The sequence below is a fragment of the Cyprinus carpio genome, chromosome A7 (genome assembly GCF_018340385.1).
Source record: "Cyprinus carpio isolate SPL01 chromosome A7, ASM1834038v1, whole genome shotgun sequence".
In the NCBI taxonomy this organism is placed as follows: domain Eukaryota; kingdom Metazoa; phylum Chordata; class Actinopteri; order Cypriniformes; family Cyprinidae; genus Cyprinus; species Cyprinus carpio.
The window spans coordinates 9195663-9215654 of record NC_056578.1 but is presented as its reverse complement, the minus strand read 5'-3'; the positions used below and the strand labels follow the sequence as shown (position 1 = coordinate 9215654).

The 19992-nt window shown below is 36.0% G+C and overlaps 1 protein-coding gene across 2 annotated transcripts in view; it reads right to left on the bottom strand.

Annotated features, from left to right (window-relative positions):
- furina (furin (paired basic amino acid cleaving enzyme) a) overlaps positions 1-19992 on the bottom strand; it is an 82511-nt gene that overhangs the window by 13445 nt on the left and 49074 nt on the right. For both annotated transcript variants that reach the window (XM_042759520.1, XM_042759521.1), the window contains exons 7-9: positions 12702-12790; positions 8152-8324; positions 3084-3296 (exon numbers count right to left, since the gene is read on the bottom strand). In XM_042759520.1, coding sequence (XP_042615454.1) covers positions 3084-3296; positions 8152-8324; positions 12702-12790 — 475 coding nt within the window. The remainder of the gene's footprint in view (positions 1-3083; positions 3297-8151; positions 8325-12701; positions 12791-19992) is intronic.

Sequence of the window (19992 nt, the reverse complement as noted above, 5' to 3'; positions counted from 1 at the left end):
ATATTCATAATTCTGCTAATTGTTTGTGAAAACCATTATGCATCTTTCAAGATTTTTTGATGAAGTTAAAAAACAATTTATTTGAAATATAAATCTTATGTAACATTATAAAGTAGTCTTTTTTTTGCAGTTTACTTTGAAACAGTCTCAACAAAAATCCTCAAAATGCAAAAGCTGCTTTCAAGTTTTTAAAGTTGTTTTTGAAATTATTAATAATAAGAAATATTTCTCAAACACCAAATTAGCACAGAATGATTTCTGAAGCATCAAGTGACACTGAAGATTCCAAATACTTTTTTGGAATGTATTAAAACAGAAAACAGTTATTTTAAATAACAGTTATACATTTTTTTTGTACACATTTCCAAATATTTTCTATTAAATAAATGCAGCCTGGGTGAACATAAGATATTTACTTAAAAAAAAAAAAAAAAAGCAATTTTAATATTTGATCTGTAGTGTGTATGTCAAACGATAAGGTAAATTTTGATTTCTCAATTCATGACCCTTTTAATAATCTCATTAATCGTGTCTAGCATTGCTATTATTAATTTTTGTTGATACTCACAATCAAGTATTCAAACAAGACCCTTATACTAAATTTTGTTACATTGAATGTTGATGTGCAACTGGTACCTCACTATTTGTGCTACAGATATAACTAATACCTTAAATCAAGAGAGTTGTTGACGAGCGGCATGCTATTACTTTTTAAACTGATATGACTGATCCTCTCAATGGTTTTTGGGAGAATTTGGGAGAGGAAAAAAATGTCTGGGGACAAGGATTTCATAGAGACTTGGGAATTGGGCTCTTTCCACTTGGGCCAGTAGGCAACCACCCAGAACTTCCTAGCAACTGCATATCAATGCCTTGGCAACAAGTCTTGCATCTGCATAGGCAAACACCTCTTCAAATATTCTTCAGGAAAATATAAAAACTCGGTAAAAACTGTCATTCAGCTTCTGCCCATTAAGTGACCCAGGTGTTTGATATTTTTGACATTGCGCAGCAACTTTAAGCCCTTAGGGTCAGACAGACAGAGTCAGCACAATTCAAGACAAATGCAAACATAAAAGGGTTGATGGGTGACACTGTGCAGTGGATGCACTTGGATGTGCAGTTACTGCGACAGACCTCCTTGTGTGAGACTAATTGCTAAAAATGGGAGAGAGGCTGAATGACAGGAGCGATGACAGAGAATTCACTTAAAACTGGATCTTGGGGGGCCTCGGGAGAGAAACATTGCCTGACAGAGTCTCTGCAGCACAGGAAACAGCAGGTATCAGGCTTCCGTCCTTTAAAAGCACACCTCTGTTGTGAACGCTAGTGTCTGTGTCTTGAATGCGGGACAATAAATGAGTCAGTCAGGCATAGTCGGTTATGAGAACAATGCTTTGGTGTGAGCCTCGGTTGGCACAGAGCCGGGTAAAGAAACAAAACCAAACGAGAGCAAAGAAAATGTCATATGACAGTGAGTTGTTGTTTTTTTTGAAACAAAGGGATATGTGTGCTTTGAAACTAGAGTTTAACATTTTTTAAAGAACCAGAAAAGGCAGTTTGATCTTACAAATATCAGCATCACAACGCCAGGGTGATCTGAGTGGTTCTTAGAGCACTAATATCCAGTCGCTAAAGTGGTCTGAGGCAAGATTCACTAAATATTTTTAAGAATAAAATTCTTCCTAAATACTACTTTCATCTATTTTCTATCTTAAGAATAATGTTTTTTGTAAATTTTGCATTCCCAAAACAATTAAGAATGTTTTTATCTTTTCTTCCCCCCAATAAAGATCTAAATAAAAAAAAAAAAAAAAAAAAATAATAAAAAAAAAGAATCTTAAAAAAAATCATTCTTAATAATAGGGTGATGTCACGAGTTGGCTCCTTACAATATACTGTTCACGTGATACAGTATTTTCACAATACGGTAAGTATTTTTAAGGCATATGATAAACAGTCAACAAAAGGGAGTTCAGAAAAGAGATATTCCCATTTCAACTCAGCAAAAAATACAGAATTATGTCATGTTAGACAGTACAGCTACAGTCACAGTTCACAAAACACACTGTTCCATTTTTGTATAGCAATATACCGTGACACAATATACTGTTCCAGCCCTAGTAAATAACAACTCTATAAAAATGAGTCAAATAAGGATCTTGTTTTTATTTTATAATTGGCGCATTATTTTTGAAACATGACCCCGAGTGCTGAGCTCCCGCCAAGCCAGTCGCGCCGAAATACAGAGAACTTATTATGATTATCACTGTAATCAGCAGGTAGCAGAAAATGATGCCATTTGAGGTGCTTTTCATTGAGTTGATGAGTGAGTCTTCAGCAAGAAGAACCACCATACAATCAGAACCCAACACAAAGTCACCAAGAAAATATTTGAGAGAATTTATTTATTAAATTTCTTAACTGCTTAAGAAAATTTTGTGAATTTGGCCCCTGGATGGTTACCTACTGGCAAGTTCCCACTTTAAAATCTGTCCTTCAATGTCTTTTTCACCAATTTTATCATCAGCCAGCACAAAATCCAAAATCATAATCAATAACAAATAGCAAAAGCACACCTCCCCTCAAAAAGCTGCATAATTTGATTTACACACAAGAGATACTGTAGCTTTTATGGCTTGTCGCTTTTTCTGGTTAGGACACGTTGTAATACTCAGGGCTGGGATTTGTTGAAATCCCTAAGCACAAGTGTATGCAATAAAAATAGTGATGCTTGACTTAACAAACATCATTAATAATCACAAACACACAGATAAAACCAAGCCACGAGTGAGAAGCTATGGTTTGCAATCACAAGAACATCTGTGTTTCTGAAGCTTCAAACAGGGCCATAAAAACAAAAAAGTCTATCATCCTCCTCACTAGTAACCGCAGTATTCACTAACAGCCAAAAAGCCTTTAAGAATTTTAAAGCCGATGCAACAATTCTTCATAAATTGGCTTGGCATTGTATCTTCTGAACTGTTTTCAGATTCTTCATTTTTGGATTAGATTTGCTACGCCACTTCTTCAATTAAAGGATAACTGTTGCTGATTTTCTGGAGGCGGAGAAAGAGACTCACAATCTGTTTCTCATTGAGGCCTCCACTGCTGTAGGTTGTGGCGAGGGTGGACGAACAGGCCTCGCTGTACCAGGGCACGTTGCCGTTCTGCGTGCTGCTGCTGATGGACAGCGTGTAGATGCTATTGGTGTAGCCGTCGCAGTTGCAGCTGTCCTTCTCTCGGCCACCATTCCCCGAAGCCCACACAAAGATGGAGCCCCGTCCTCCGCGGCCCTAGAATTCGGGAGAAGAATCACACAGTCAGTCAAAAGCGCTGGCATCTCTGTTCATGCAAGCCCAATCTAATTCTGTTAAGATGTTGAGAGCCAGATGCGAGCGCTGTGCTGCCAAGTCTGAAACGGGAGAATTATAGATGACAATACTACAAAACAACTGGATAATATTTGTGATGAGCGGAGTTTGGAAAGGATCGTCTCCCAGAAAGGATTTTCAAAGTGTCATGGACTACTGAAGCACTATCATGGTTTCGATTGCTGGGCCAGATGCTTTAAAAAGGACTTTGTGTGATGGCACTAATGTTCTCAAGTCATTTTATTTTCAGGCACAAATGAAAGACACAGACAGCACCAGGCTTTTGCGGTCTACTTCTCAGATGAAGCGCAGTAATGCAAAAGCAAACTGTCAGAACCGATAATGAGCTCGTGATAAATACACGCACCGCATTAACAAGGCTTGTTTGAATAACCGCGTGACTTTCATGTCACCATGTCGCCACAATGAAAGCTAACAGTGCAAATAAGTTGAGTCAGATGCTGTTTGCTCGTTACCTTTGATCGTTGCTTTTTTTATACGGTGCTTTACTGTACCTTACAAATTGGAACAATGCACCAAATAAAAGAAAATGGCGTGCTGAGAAAGCCTGCAGTGCAAAGTTTGGCTGCGACTTTGAGAGTTCGCTCTGTTACAGCACACACCTGCTTGATTGTGGGCATCTATTCAGCGAGGGTGTTTACACAGACCAGAGCACCATTTGCATTGGCCTTCTCCACGCAACATGGATCTTGTTTCCCAAACAAATCTGACTGCTGGCAGACGTGCAAGCTCATGATTTGGACACCAGAAACAATATGGATAGGGAAAAATACTAAGCTAGTCTGTGGTGCTTTTGGTCCTTGTCACGTATTTATAGTAACAGTGACAGGGAAATTCTTACTGCCCTCACCATCTGTTCTTTTAAAAGAACAACCCAATATAATTCAGCAATTTTAATGTGATCACTAATATTTGGAACCAATTCTGCACAAAGCATCTATGCTACAGATCTATGCACCTATGCATAAAAAAGTCATAAAAAGTAGTATTAAGTCACCTAACATCTACTTAAAATGTTATAATTACTGCTTACTGCAAAAACATAAATAAATACAGATTTTTATTAATTGAATGAATTTAACGAATCTCAGTTTTTGATAATGCATAATCAAACATACTGTAAATGGAGAAAACAAACAATGACAGTGATTTGTTAAAATAAATAGCATAGTTGTGGTTAAGAGTGCTTGCATATTACTGAAATAAAATGCACTGAAATAATTTAAGCTAGTAGTCAAGACAACATTTCTGTTTCCATTAAGTTTAAGTATACTAAAAAAGAAAATACTAAATAATGCATTTAAAACTATAAGAGTATATCAATGATACAGTACCATTTTCTATTAAGTGTCCTTAACTACTGTGTACTTACATTTAAATTAATCAAAAAGCAACAGCAGCAGCAAGAACAACAACAAAAAAACTCCAGAGAAATTTGTAATAATATATTTTTTTTGCTCCACAGAAGCAAGTAAGCCATACAGATTTGGGACGACATGAGAGCGAGCAAATGATGCCAGAATTTTCAATATTAGGATGAACTATTCCTTTAAGCAATGAAAGCAGTCTTGCGTACTAAATCGCCTCTCAGAATCTTTCTATAAAAGGTCTGCTCCTATAAAATCCACACACGACACACTGCGGTAGGTAGCGTCTTGGCACGGCTCTCCTGCATTGTCTTTTAGCTGGGCCTGAGCCAGTTTTACAACCCCAGGGCACGGTCATGTGTGAGTGAAGGGCTCAAACGAATGCTGTTCCGTTACCCCACGCAAGATAACAGTTTAGCTCAAATGGTGTTAAGTAATTAGGTACTAAGAATGTCAATACTGTTCACGCTCTGGAAAATCTGCATGAAGATATCTCTGTGAAAATTGCCATTTAATGTGACATTTAAATGAAACATACTTCGCTTTGACTAGTAAGTGCTTTTATGACTCAAGGCACTCGCAAATTAAGTGTGCAAAAATCAAATACAGGGCATCCCTTCCACAGCCCCCCTGACATCGCTAACTTCAAAGCAAATAAGAAAAATCCACTTAATTCATTTGACCTGCAAATTTCTGCCTTCTTGAATGCCTCTGCTGGTAAAAGTTCAAGGTTAAGAGAGGCAAACTCAGACCATCTCAGCACAAGAATATCAAAGAAAACACGTCTACTGTTTGTGGCACAGACCAACTGATGCAGATAATGGCAGGAAGCAGTAAAAATAGCCCATGAGTCACAGAAGCAATTGTACATGTCATGGAAAACAGGACCTCTTCACTGCTCTTTTTGAAATGGGTTTTATGTTGACATTCACAACACAAAACTTCCTCCCTGATCCACCCGAGTGAAACAATTTAGGCTTCAATATGGCGTCAAGCTCTGGTACCTTGGTATCGATACTAAATCAAAACCACAGGCAATAAATAAACAGCCTCAAATGACTAATGCCAGAAAACGTCACACTAATTATACAGCATCAGTATATGTAACACACACTGGGGAAAGAGTCATTATTCACAATGTGTTTATAATTTCTGTAATTAATGCATTCAGTCCCATTTAAAGGCAGTAAAAATATACAGTGTATATATATATATATATATATATATATATATATATATATATATATATATAATATATATAATATATAGGGGTTGCACGATATACTACTGATTTCTGCTAATCGATTACTTATTTTAAAAAATACTCGAGTTACTCGACTACTCGTGATTCATGCTACTTTAAATGAATAGACATTAAATAGTTTATCAATAAATGTTTATTAATTAATAGCCTAATGCAACAATTACATAACATACATTAACTTTATAATTATGACATTACATATTTTAATTTTCATGTAACCAGTATTTGTATCTGTAACAGTCACAAAATTATTAGTATCTGTTTTTGGATAAAACCAGGTGTCGTACAGTTACTTGATAAGACCGTTATGACTATCTTTTTCCCCATAGTTATCACTGAACAAATATGACGCGCTAAAGTAAAATAATTATTCATTTTAAAAAAAAATTATTAATCATATAAGCAGAGACGTCATGACAAACGTTTAGTGATCATTTGAACACGACTGAATAAATTCAAGGCGCACATTTTCATTACGCAGAATTCAAGCGAGTCTTTTTGAACTTACTAAACAAATGTGCGTGTGCCACGCAAACCAGCAAAAGATAAAGAAGCAAACATAGAAAATGTATCTGCATCTAAGTTAATTATTAGCCTACTTTTAAGAGAGAGAACTGGTTTGGTTTTGGAGAGACTGAAGCGCGCAACGCGGCTGTTTAATTGGTGAGCGCGCTGTTTGTTCCATTCATTCATGTATCATTTCGTAGCCTACGGTTTAAATAATTGCCTTTTAAATATATACAAATAATAGACCGTGTATGATGTATTATTATAGGTGATATTACTCTTGCCAAGCTGATTTCTGAGAGATGCACGGAGAGGCAGCAGCAATGTGGTGTTTGATTTGCGCTCTTTTCCTTCATAAAGTTTATATTCATTCACTTCACACACTCATTATTGCGTGACTTTAGAGGTCTGTGTATAATATTGCGCTGATCCTCTGGCTCAATTGTTATCTAGCAAACAGCAGAGTGTGCCAGCCTCAGCCGAATATTCAGGCAGAATTATTCCTTATCCGTTATTCGTTTTTGAAGCCATTATCCGTGCCATTCCGAATAAGGTATTCGGCTTCGGACACACCCCTTATTATTAAATTACATATTTTAATTTTACATGTAACATAGAGAAAGTGGTAGAAAGTAACATCTACACGCAATATTGTAATCCTATAATTTGCGTTGTAGGCAAACTGTGCATGCATTATGGTTAATGCACGCTCGAGTAGTCGATTGTTTCCGATAGCGCCGACTAGTGGTTAAAGTAGTCGATCACTCGACTAGTCTGTGTAACCCCTAATACATATATATATATATATATATATATATATATATATATATATATATATATATATATATATATATATATATATATATATATATACACAACATACATACACAACATACATACACACAGAAATTTTACATAACAGAAAGGAATGTCTTTAATGCATTAACCTAATTTAACGTTTTAAAACAATCTCACATGTGGTCAGTCTTGATCTTGATCAACCATGTTGTGAACTACGCTGGCGTGTAAATTTAGCCAATGATAATAAACCATTTAAATATACATATCATTTAGATGAGTCTCAAGGCCTGTTCACACAAAGAATGACCGTTATAAAGATAACTGTAACAATATTAATGTCCACACCAATGCACAATAATGTTCTGTTTATTAAGTGTACACTGCTATGTCATCTGGCACTCAAGTAAATGCTCAAGTTCTTTAAAACAGAATATATTCTAATGTTTTTATTGTTCATCAGCTAGAAAAAAAAATGTTTTGGAAGTGATTCTAATGATATTGTTCCTCTTTGCTCTTATAGTTGTGGTGTGGACTTTTAAAGCAATATTGTTATTGATATCATTAGTTATCGTCCTTGGTGTGTACAGGCCTTTAAGCACAATAACACAGCCCAATAATTCTAACGGGCATAGAGAGGGTGGAAAATTCTTTGACAAGAAATATAAATTATGAAAATGCATATAAATAGCCTTCCAGGGAACAATAAAATGAACCAGAAGTGCAGAATTTAGCCCCTTTCAGCACCACAAGGAGTATTTCTTCTTACATTGGTTAAATGACAAAGTAGTGCAATAAGTTCAGATTAGAAAAGCCAAACCTCCATTACGCCGTGTAGGAAGGCCTCTTTGGCCAGCTTAGCAGGTCCGTCCACCGTTTTACCGTCGTCTTCGGGTCCCCAGCTGGCGCTGTAGATGTCGATGTGCTGTGGGTTGAGACTGAGGGACTGAGCTTCCACCACATCAGTGACCTCTCCATCCAACATGCGCACACCTGTAAACACAAAACATAAAACACATTAGAGCACAGGACAGAGAGCAAATCACACACAAATATACTGTACCTGCAAATGCTACATCTTACTTTAACTACAAACTGCTGCTTGATTATTTTAATGCCTGAATTTAGACGGGAAATTAAATTGGTAAGAATCACTGTCTACTACAAGCACAACCACGTTCAGAGAGTGAGAAAAAAATAGGATGTTAGAGGGAAAATTCATCAATTAATCAATGAGCTTATTCTGGCACTGGAAAGCATGGAGAGGGATGCAATCAGATTGTGATTTTTTTTTTCAGTAATGATTCAATATTATCCAGATTTACTGTGATATTTGTAGAAATTGAGAATTCAGATAAAAATGCCAAAATGTCTGTGTCTGATACTGTATGTCATCGAAAGCTACATTTAATTCAGGGCTAAGAAATGTGTGATGAGAGGTTCTTCAGAGTTGAAATAAATGCTTAATAACTTTAACAAAAATAAATAAGGCAGCATAATTTTGTTTCCTTGAAATAAAGCATTTTGAAAAAAAAAAAAACTTTAAATTATTATTTATCTGCAACCATTTATTTGAAATCGATTTTTTTTGGAACACGATAAAATGTCTTTACTGTTCCTTTTGATCAATTTAATGTGTCTTTGTGGAATAAAAGTATACATTTCTTAAAAAAAAAAAAAAAAAAAAAAAAAAAAAAAAAAAAACCTGTAGTCTACGTACTGCAATTTACATGTCATAAATATAAAACTATATATAAATATTTAATTGAACAAAATATAACATTAATAATATATATATACTATAAATAAATATATAAAATACTCAAAACTGGTGCTTCACTTTAAACATTGCATAAACCCTAAACAAACTTTGTTTATATTTTCAGTAATCTTTAAATGTGTACAGTATATTAATATAAATACTATAAACCAAAGCTTAAAAAAAATAAATACTAGAGCGGTGACACTGAATACTAGCCTGTCAAATATTTAATTAGCCACCCACCATCAGAATCTACATTTTCTGTATAGATTATATAGAGTATATAGATTACCACTGAGGGAGAGATATAATGTACCTAACATACAGAAAGGCTGTATAGAAAGCAGCCACTATGAATAGCCCCACTTAAAATCCCATATGATAGAGAAAAATCTTTGCACAAAAAGACTGCATATAAAAGTTCCTTTCAAAGGAAAATGATGAGTGCATGCACGCTCGTGTTCGAATTTGGAGTTCATTCAAAGGTGACAAGTGGCTACATTCTTCTCTTTCAAACATCCTTTTACATACTCTTCACAACGGAGGAGACCATCTTATCTTTTTCCACTACTCTGTACGAAAGGGAATCTTAAACCGAATTGGGGGTTTGGGAACGAGCCAGACTGTTTGGTTCAAAATGTCAAAGGTGTTGAGTTATTGAGATCCAGGCATCAGAATGTTATCTCAGCCTTGGGTAAAAAAGAAAAAATAGAAAAAGAGAGCACATTCTGCCAAGAGCTCTTAGATTTAAAAGTGGTAAAAAGATGAGAAATCAGAGTCAAACATCTTCAAAACAATGTGAATAACTCCTTTGATACACAAGGGGGCGAGGTTACTAAAGGTTGCCTTCATATGGGTTAGTGCAAATAAACAAAAGTTCATTCGTTTCAGGTTTTCCAAAGCAATCCGAGAGCATTGGTGCAGACAGTACTGCATACAAACCCACAACTACAAGAAAATACAGCACTACATCTTGGAAAGGCTTAATGTTTTTATCCCATATCTACATTCCAAAAGTCCCAAATATCCCTGTAGGACAAAGAGAAAGCTGGCTATGATAGCTTTCCAGGAAATAAGAAAGACATAGAGATATACAGATACACACGGATGCACTGTGGTCAAAAAAGAGGGGATTTTTTTTTTATTCAGACTCTAGTAAATACAAATGATCTATCTCCCCTCAAAAACGCAACAAGAAACCTCAGTTTTATTTTATATAAAGCAATTTCCAACAATGGACTCCACTGTTTCCTCCAAGTCTTCCAAACCAATATTCTGGCTTAATGAGACCTGGCAGAGGAATTAGCTGTGTTGTGTGCCATCTCTGCTAGCGTGCTGCCATCTCCACATTGAGCTTTCCTGCAGCAGAAGGCACTGCCTGCCAGTTTGGGCCGACGTTACGGCTCAGCTGTCCAAAAGCCTTCAGTTCTCTCTGTCCTCTGTCCCCATACACCCTCTAAAAGGAGTAATTTCTGCTGCTTATTAAGCACAGATTTCCCCCTGGATTCAAGGTGAAACAGGAACAGGAAGGCCACTTACCCTCCACTGCTTCTCATTAGGAGGCTAATTCAAAAACAGGGAGGCAGAGCTGACAAAAGAGAAATGGACTTTACCAACAATTCATTATCCATCTGCATAAAAGGGAAGATTTGAAATGTAGCACATATTTAGTGTCTGCAGAAAATGTGCAATCCAAATAAAATTAAATAAAAATAGATTCAACAGAGCCCATGCAAAGTCTCTATAATATTTTGGTCCCAGATTCACGAAAATCTTAAAGCAGTTCAGAAATCTCTTAAGATAAAATCTAAGTTTCTAACAATTTTCCTAAGTGGATTTTTTTTTTTTTTTATTCTAAAGTGGCATTCACTTTAACAAATGCAAGGTCCAAAAAGAGATACAACAGTATGGTACATTTAAATATACAGGAATAAGTGGAAACAAGATAATGCAAAAGACTTCATAGATAAATATCCCTTATATGTAAAATACTATAAACGAAGTCAAGTGAAAAGACCACAGTAGTTGTTCATGAAGACATTAAATAAATAAATAAATAATTAAGAAGTGCTGATGCATTTCTTATGAACCTTTAAAAAAATATATTTGGCGCTTTGGACATCTGCAACACATCTAGTGTTGTAACTTAACTTTATTCCTAAGTCAGAAAATAAGAAGAAAATAGCAGTTAAGTAGAATTGTATTCTTAGAAATTATTTGTGAATCCGGCCCCATCCCTACATATGGTTGGTATACAGGTCTTTTTTGCCAATATTTATCACACAAATTGCATCTTAAATTCAAATGCATCAAAAAATAAGAGCACTCCTCTACTCAAAAAGTCACATGATTTAACATATTGCTCCTGCCCATAACACAAACAAGTGTTGGGTGACTTATGCGTTGCAGTTTAATACTTGTGGTTAGGGATTTCAACAAACCACTAAGTACATGAGCACTAGTAATAACAGTGATGCTTGCCTTGGCAAACATCTATAATAAAAATCACTAGCATAAATGATAAATTGAAATAAAAACACACAAGGTAAAGTGTTTCAAAGTCAAAGTTCAGAATTTAACATTAAAAAACAAAAACCTCCTGGGCGTCATTAAAAGCAATTTCCCTTGGAACAGACTACAACGTAAATGTTGTTTGATTAGTCAGTTCTTGAAAACGTTACTAATGGCTGTGGATGTGTAGAGCCAGAGTGACCTCATAATACACGTTATATAACATAACATACATATATTACATAATCATCTATCCTGTGGTAGTGGTGAAGTGGTGTAGTACTACTGGTGATGTTAAAGAGTTAAATTGACCCAAAATTAAAATTCTGTCATTATGTATTCACTCTCATGCTGTTCTAAACCCAAGAGACAAGAAACACTAGAAGTCCTCTGCAGTTAAACGATGGCTTTGAGGAAGAACAGATCTCAAATCTTATTGTAAGCAGTCATCGCATTGGAAAAGAGCAGCCATAAATTCTGCTTAACATATCCTTGTGTTCAACCAAAGAATAAAAGTCAAACAGTATTTCAAAAAACATAAGGGTGAATAAATGATGACAATTTGCATGTTTTAGTGAGTTTTCCCTTTAGGGTGAAACATTATACCATACTGCTAATCTAAATAGCTAAGATTCAACTATGGGCAGTTGGCTAACAGTTCTTGGAGACGATTTGGAAACAAACCATTATTAATGACATTTATCCCAGTCCTGTGAAGTCCAAGACCGTAGACAGCTGGCAGCGTAGAGAAGAGTAATGAAACTAAATCTGCACTAAATAGGATAAAAGCACCTCAGCCAATTAAAAGGATTACATATGCTTGCGTCCAAATCTTTGGCTCACAGGGACCTATGCTGGAGCCTGTGATAACTGTCCCACTTGAGCTCAAGAAGCCATTGCTAATGGAGTTCTCTCGCTACGGAAGAGTTCTCATATGGTTTAATACACAGAGACAGAGCTAATCTGAATGTGAAGCTAATCTGATGTTTCACGGAGGTGTTTTGCAATTCAAATGTTGGAATGGACGGGGTGCGCGGTGATAGAATAGACTGTACATGATGATAGATGGAAAATGTGAGTTAAATATGCCAACTCACCTCCGATCTTTGCATTATAGGCCACTCCGACACCACAGATGCCATTGTTGGCAACAGCAGCAACCTCTCCAGCACAACGTGTCCCATGTCTTCAAAAGAGAAAAACAAGAGAAATAGAGAGACTGAATTAACATTTTTTGACACTTTTGAAACATCTGTGTGATAGACAGCTGGCAACAGGATGAAACTACAGAGTTGATGACGAGGGGCGGGCATAAAGATCGCCCCGATCCTCATTCACAGCAGGGGACTGAAGCCTCTCATCCTGCATGGCTCTTTTGCATGTGTGAAGAGCTCCTACTCAGTCCTGCTGTAAAACAGGCAGCTATCTGTTAAATATGATTATGACTGTTAAATATGACAGCAGGTGACACACCGATAACCGTGGCCTTTGGAAATAAGATTACAGCCTGTGACAATGTGCAAATGCGACTTGCTGTATGCATTTAATCAAAATTAATGAGGACCAAAGGAAAGGAACTAGCTAACCAGAAAGTGCATTTTAATTTTATTATTGGTGTTTTTACCTCTTTGCCAAATAGCAGAAATATATATCTTAATCTTGTTTGCACTGCAGCTCCAACTTTTGTCAGTATTAACAAATATATGCACAATTATTGCACCACATGCAAACATCTGAGACAGCAATGGATTCAAGCGTAAATCCACAGTGTCTGTGTCACAATAATCTTCCGGGTCAGTAGACGTACATAAGCCAAGAGAGCAATAGAGGCTAAACATGGAGTGAAACAGCACAGAGGAAGGATCAGTGAAATCCCAGGAGAACCCCTGCAGTCATCCGTCCATTCATAGGAAGCATGAGATCAGTGCGGATAATGTCTCAGACTTACTCAGTCCTACAATAAGGAGGATCATGTGACCTAGATTACATCCAAAAAGAAGGGGGTTTTGTGGGAACCAAGCTTGCGGATTGTTAAAACAACAAGTGGGAATTTGGGAGAACGCTTGCAAGATTACGAAACAAAAAGTGTGTGCAGAAAAAAAAAAAAAAAAAAAAAAAAAAAAAACGAGATAAACAACATGGAAGCGCTCATAATGAACAACTTTATTGTGAAACCTTTGTGGAACAAAATGTGTGTCCCATCATGATTTGGGTAAAAATAAACAAGTAACAAATATTTCATATTTTACCTAAAATTAAAAAAGCTTTAAATTACATCATTTATTTTAATTTGTATTTAACTATATATTTAATAATACTGTACAAAAAAAAAAAAAAAATTAATGAGAAAAAAAAAGCATGAGAGATATACATAGATTTAAAACTATTATTATTTCACCTTTGAATTAAACTTTTTATATATTTTTATACATTTTCATTATACATTTTTTTATACAGTATTTAACTTCAATCTGCCAGTCTCAAAATGTCACAATAATGAAGATAAATGTGGTGAATGTGCACCATTTGTCATCTGTTCAAGACGACACATGGGTGAGTTGCATGTCTTAAATGAAAAACTAGTCCAGATGCTCCTCAACACATTTCTCCAATGCAGATGACCTGGACGACAGAGAATCTGTGCAGACATTTTGCGAGCATCTGCATTTATTGAACAGCAATGTACTGACTTGCTTATTCTAACCAAATTAAGACTAAAATGCAAGTCAATAAACTCATTTCGATGTGTCTCCCATTACCCCTCAACAAAATGTAGATTTCAGAATCTTAAATAATCACTTCTCAAACCACTACTGTTCTTGAGTAACTGTGAATTATTCTCAAAATGCAGTTCTTATGTATGTGATAATTGTACATGACTGCATTCACATTCATGGGCTGTTATCGTGGCTGGATGATTTAATATGGTTTGGTGTGACACCTTGCGTTACCGTCCCCCATCCTGACTCACTTTAAAGGTAAACACATGCAGGTTTCTGATGTTGACAGTGAGATATTCCACTGCTGAGCTGTCTGAGAAATGTATAGCCAGCCTGGACACATATAAGAGATTTTATTTCCATTTCATATTGACCTACAGCACATGTGCTTCTTTGCAGGAACTGCTGTATAGATTGAATACAAATGTCAGAAGGAGGCCCAGACGTAATGTGCAGACTTTTGCATTTCCTGCGCTGATTTTTGGGGAGGACAAACATCAGCTAAATTCTGCTCAATGGTTTTAAACTGAGCTGAGAGTAATACACTTTTATTGGCAGCTAAATAAAGCTAAATAAAATTAGGCAAAATATCTCAAATGAACATGCAAGGGACAGGGTTCAAAACTTTGGGGTCATAGGATTTTTTGTTTTTGAAGTCTCTTAAGATCACCAAGGTGGCATTTATTTGACCAAAAAATAAAGTAAAACTGTAATTTGTGAAATTTTATTCATAAATTTTAAAATGTAATTTATTCCTGTGATGCAAAGCTGAATTTTCAGCTTTATTACTCCTGTCTTCAGTGTCACATGATCCTTCAGAAATCATTCTAATATGCTGATGTAGTGCTCAAGAAATATTTACTATTATTATCAATGCTGAAAACAGTTGAGCTACTTAAAAAAAAATACTTCAACTCTTCGCAAACTGACAAGAGATGGTTACAAGTCTTCAATTTAATAAAGATGAAATATGAGCAAAAGTAATAGTGAAGTTTGTTTTAGCAGTTACTACTAGAAACATCAAGGAATGTGTTGTCCTCTGAATACTATGGGTACCGCATAAAAATAGCCGACAAGTCAATCAACACTAACAGCAGATGAAAAATACGAGTGTTTCTGCTTCACTTAACAGAAGAAAATCAGTCTGGGACGCACAGGACCATCTGCTTTCTCCAGCACCACAGGCGCTGTACTGAGAAACGTTGTTTGGACCTTTATATAACCCTGACAGGACTCAAACCTGCAAACGCACTGCCCTTGACACACGGCTCAGTTCTTATAAGAGCAGGATTATTCTGAGCTGGAACACTGTTTGGCATCTCCTCCACAGGAAGTCATCCAAAAAGTTTGTAGGCGCAGCCAAGCAAACTATTCTTTACATATGGAAGAGACAAGAAGTTGGAACAACTGGAGCTTTGTTTTTTATAACTTTTGCTGGGAGGGCTTTGTTTGTAGTTCAACCAAAAATGACAAATCTGTCATCATTTACTCACCCTCAAATCATTTCCAACCTGTATGACTTTTCAAACGACATCTCAAAAAGTTACTTTGTCCATTAAATGAATGACATTCTTCAAGACATCTTCTTGCTCCTTTAAAGAAAAAGTTAACCCAAAAATAAAAACTGACTGACAATTTACTCATCCTCAGGCCATCCTAAATGTAAATGAGTTTGTTTCTTCATTGAAAAATTAGGCATTACATCACTTGCTCATTAATGGATCCACTGCTGTGAATGGGTGCCATCAGAATGTCCAAATAGATCAACAATACTCCCCAAGACTACAGTCCATCAACTAAAGGCTTCTGAAGTGCAAAGCTGTGTGTTTGTAGTAAACAAATTCATCAAGACATTATTAACATTGTCATCTACCCATAATATTGCTTTTTTTCCCTTGAAAAAGTCTTCTCATCTGAATCAGAAGAGAAATGTGCACAGATCAAGCACCATTTACAATCATTAGAACACCCTGATGGATTTGTTTCTTACAAACACACAGATTTTGGTTCACAAGATGTTAATTGATGGGCTGGAGTGCTGTGGATCACTTGTGGATTATTGTGATGTTTTTATCAGCTGTTTGGACTCTCATTCTGATGGCACCCATTCACTGCAGAGGATCCAATGCTAGATGCTAGATTTCTCCAAACCCGTTACAATGAATAAACAAACTCATCTACATCTCAGATGGTCGGATGGTCATCTACATCTGTATGTGCTGTACATGTGGAAGAATTGACAAGAAAGCAGACTTTGGCAATTGACTTTGACAACCGACAAGGATTCCTTACTAACTAAACAAAAGCTTCTACACGAGGCATATTCTTAGCATTCAACCCTCGCCACAGATCAGCCCTTCATTTTAAACAGCATGATATGCAATGTCAACAGGAGATTACCAGAAGTGAATGTAATAAAATATAGTAGCATATCACATGTAAATACATTAAGATGTTAATAAATGTTTCCTGCTGAAAGAACAGCACTTGTTCTGCTTGAATTAGCTGACCCATGTTACACATGCTGAGTGTTTTAATACATTCAATACAGATGTATTCATAACCATCTCCAAATTGGATTAGGCAGTATTCCAGCTGGTTTATTGGAGTCCCAGGAAAATAAATCCAGGGGAGTGCTTCAGTGTTTCAAGCTTGGGAGACAAACCAGGCACAAGTCTAGAGACCATCAAGCGGAATCTTCAACGGAAAGCTCACTTGCCTCTTGGAGTTATGATTTTATGGAAGAGCAGAGCTGTTCTGCTTGACTTAACACTACATATTTCTGTCTTCCCTCTCATATTGTGCCTGATGAATTAACAATGACGGGACAAGAAAATATATGGCTGCTGCTAAGCAAAACTCACTTGACTGGCTAGTACAAACACATTAACTGTGGGAACTCTGTACAGGGGAACACTTCATCTTGCCTTTGTCTGAACAAAAGGCATTTCCAGATGTGCATTTTTAACACGCCAAACAACACCATGTGTTATGGTAACCTCTGATGTTTTATCAGCACACGTCTTGAGCTGATCTCAATCAGATTACACCCTGAGAGAACGGCTCTCTAAAGCCGTGCCAAACTCCCATAAAGCCATGCACTGCTGAACACAGCTATCTATAAAAGATATGATTTCTGATATATATTCGTCTTTGCTATAACTCACTGCTGAGCATTTTCAAGAGTAGTGGAAGACTTGATAGTCACAATCTGTAACCGAATCAAAGCCAGCTGAAAATTTATATATATATTTGTTTAAAAACATAGCAAGAGTCAACACAGAACTGCACATGAGAGTGATTAATTTATTAAGGTGCTTGGCATAGTCAACTGATATGATTATTTCAATAAACAATGCTAATGCAGATATCTAGAGAGAAAGATTGGCTAAATAAATGCAACTGATAAAAAAAAAAAAAAAAAAGAAAAAAAAAATGAACACTTTTAATCATGCTAAAAACACCGGTCTATTTTTTAAATGCAGACAAAACACCATGCAATTGATTTGATTTAAACTTTTAAATTGTTGTATTATGCAAAAGTGTACACAATATCTGTAAATAAAATATCAGAAAACTATTTACAGGCTATTCACACTATCAGCTATGTTTTTCTGAGCAAAATTATGAAATTACAAAAAACAATAACTGTTTAGGGAAGAAGTACTTTTAAGAGATGAAAGTATGAAGAGAAAGGCATTTATGTGGCTTCAACACTTCTCGCCACAGCTCAAGTTTCTTCTAAAACACCACACTGACTCAACCTGCCCCACTTCTGTGGAAACACACTTAAGAATATAAAAATGCGTAACGCATTATTTAGTCACTTTACAACACAACCAAAGATTGATGGAGCACTGATAAACGGATGTTTTACAGAAAATCCAGATCGGACACTAAGGAAGGCACACAAGAATGCACATACTATACAAACACTAGGGCTGGTTAATACAGTAGATGTCAATATTTGTCTCCTTTTAAAGATATTTGACAAAAAAAAAAAAAAAAATCTAAAACACAAAAATATATCAAATTTATAGTTTAGCTCAGAATCAGCTTTATTAAGACGGCATAACTTCACCCAAATGTTTAATACAAAATGTAAAATAGATAGAAATACAGTTAACACTAAACACATTATGTTTTGCACACTGTTTTTGATTAAATTAACACAATAAACTTATGTTTATGCACATTTAAAGCAATACATAGCAGCCTAAAAATATATATTTATCACTTGGATGTTATAAGTTGTATTGAGTAAATATAGCTGGTTAAAACAAAAACTGTGTCTGTGTTCATTTCAGGCTGCAAAGCAACAAAATGTGATTATTTTAAAGATGGGTGATTATTTTCTATACCAACTCACACACATACTTTTTTTTTTTTGTGTGATTGATGACATGATTGAAATATTTTATGGCTGATTATAAAAAAAATTATTCATGTGTGTGTGTGTGTGTTGTGTGTGTGTGATACATACATACATACATATACTTGTGTGTGTTGTGTGTACCAGTGTGGCCATTTTTGAGAATTACATGATGTGAAATTGAAAAATTTTAAGTGGCTGATTATAAAAAAAGTGATTATTTTCTTTGCCAAATCATTGATGATATACACATTGCTGTCATTAAAGGACCTGCTGAGATTTTCAGATACAACTATGAGAATGTTGACAAGCACAAGGCTGGAGATTTTATATTGTACAAAGACTTGACATGTTAAAACACATATAGGTTTTCTGTTAATGTGGTGATGCATTAGGTCATTGTATAAAACATAGGCAAGGATTTTGTGTTACATTCAGTCAACAATTTATAGTCTGAGAACTGAAAGTGTTCACTTAATCGTCTCCTGCTACTGTTTGCCACCACCTGAATGGCCAGCTTTGAGGTTCTGTGGTAAGATGGCCTGGTGTCAAGAAGGGCAAGAACTAGATCAGAAAGTGCAACGATGAAGCCCCTTTCCGAAAAAAAAGGCAGAAGAAAAAGGTAAGCGCGCTACCTATCTGAAACAGTAAAGCGCAGCATCCAAGGGAGTGGGCTACAATTCTGCCCAAAAACACAGCCATAGATGGTAGGAGTAAGCATTTTCCAGCACGCGACAAAAAGAAATGGGTTTGGAAACTCCCCAGATCTGAAACTTGTTGTCAAAAAACAAACAAAAACCCACTAATTCTGACAAACTCCAAGAAGTTTCGGAAAGAATTTCATCAGTTCAGCAGGGGTCAGAAGAAAACATGGCAGTCCTGAAAATAACATGCAGGATGACTCTTTGCAAAATTGTTACATTGTTATTGAACTACTGCTACTAATGTATCTCCTGCTGTCTTTGCATTATCAGATAGAGACATTTTTACTGATCTTTGATGCTTTACAGTGACTAGGAAAGTGTTTTAGCGTTTCAAAATCATTTACGAAATGCTTTAAAGTCAAACTTGATTTCAACTAGTGCCAAAGATGTCATTTCATTAGGGCCCATTATAGGAGTCACGCCAACATGGCAGAAAAAAAGTTTTCGGGGAATGTGGGGTACTTCCATTAGGGGAAACACGGGATGAGCCCCTCTAAAAACTACAACTAATGTATCCAAGCCTTTCATTATCAGATAGAGACCTTTGATTTTACAACCCCACTCGTAAAATGCTAAAGTCAAACGCTTTTAG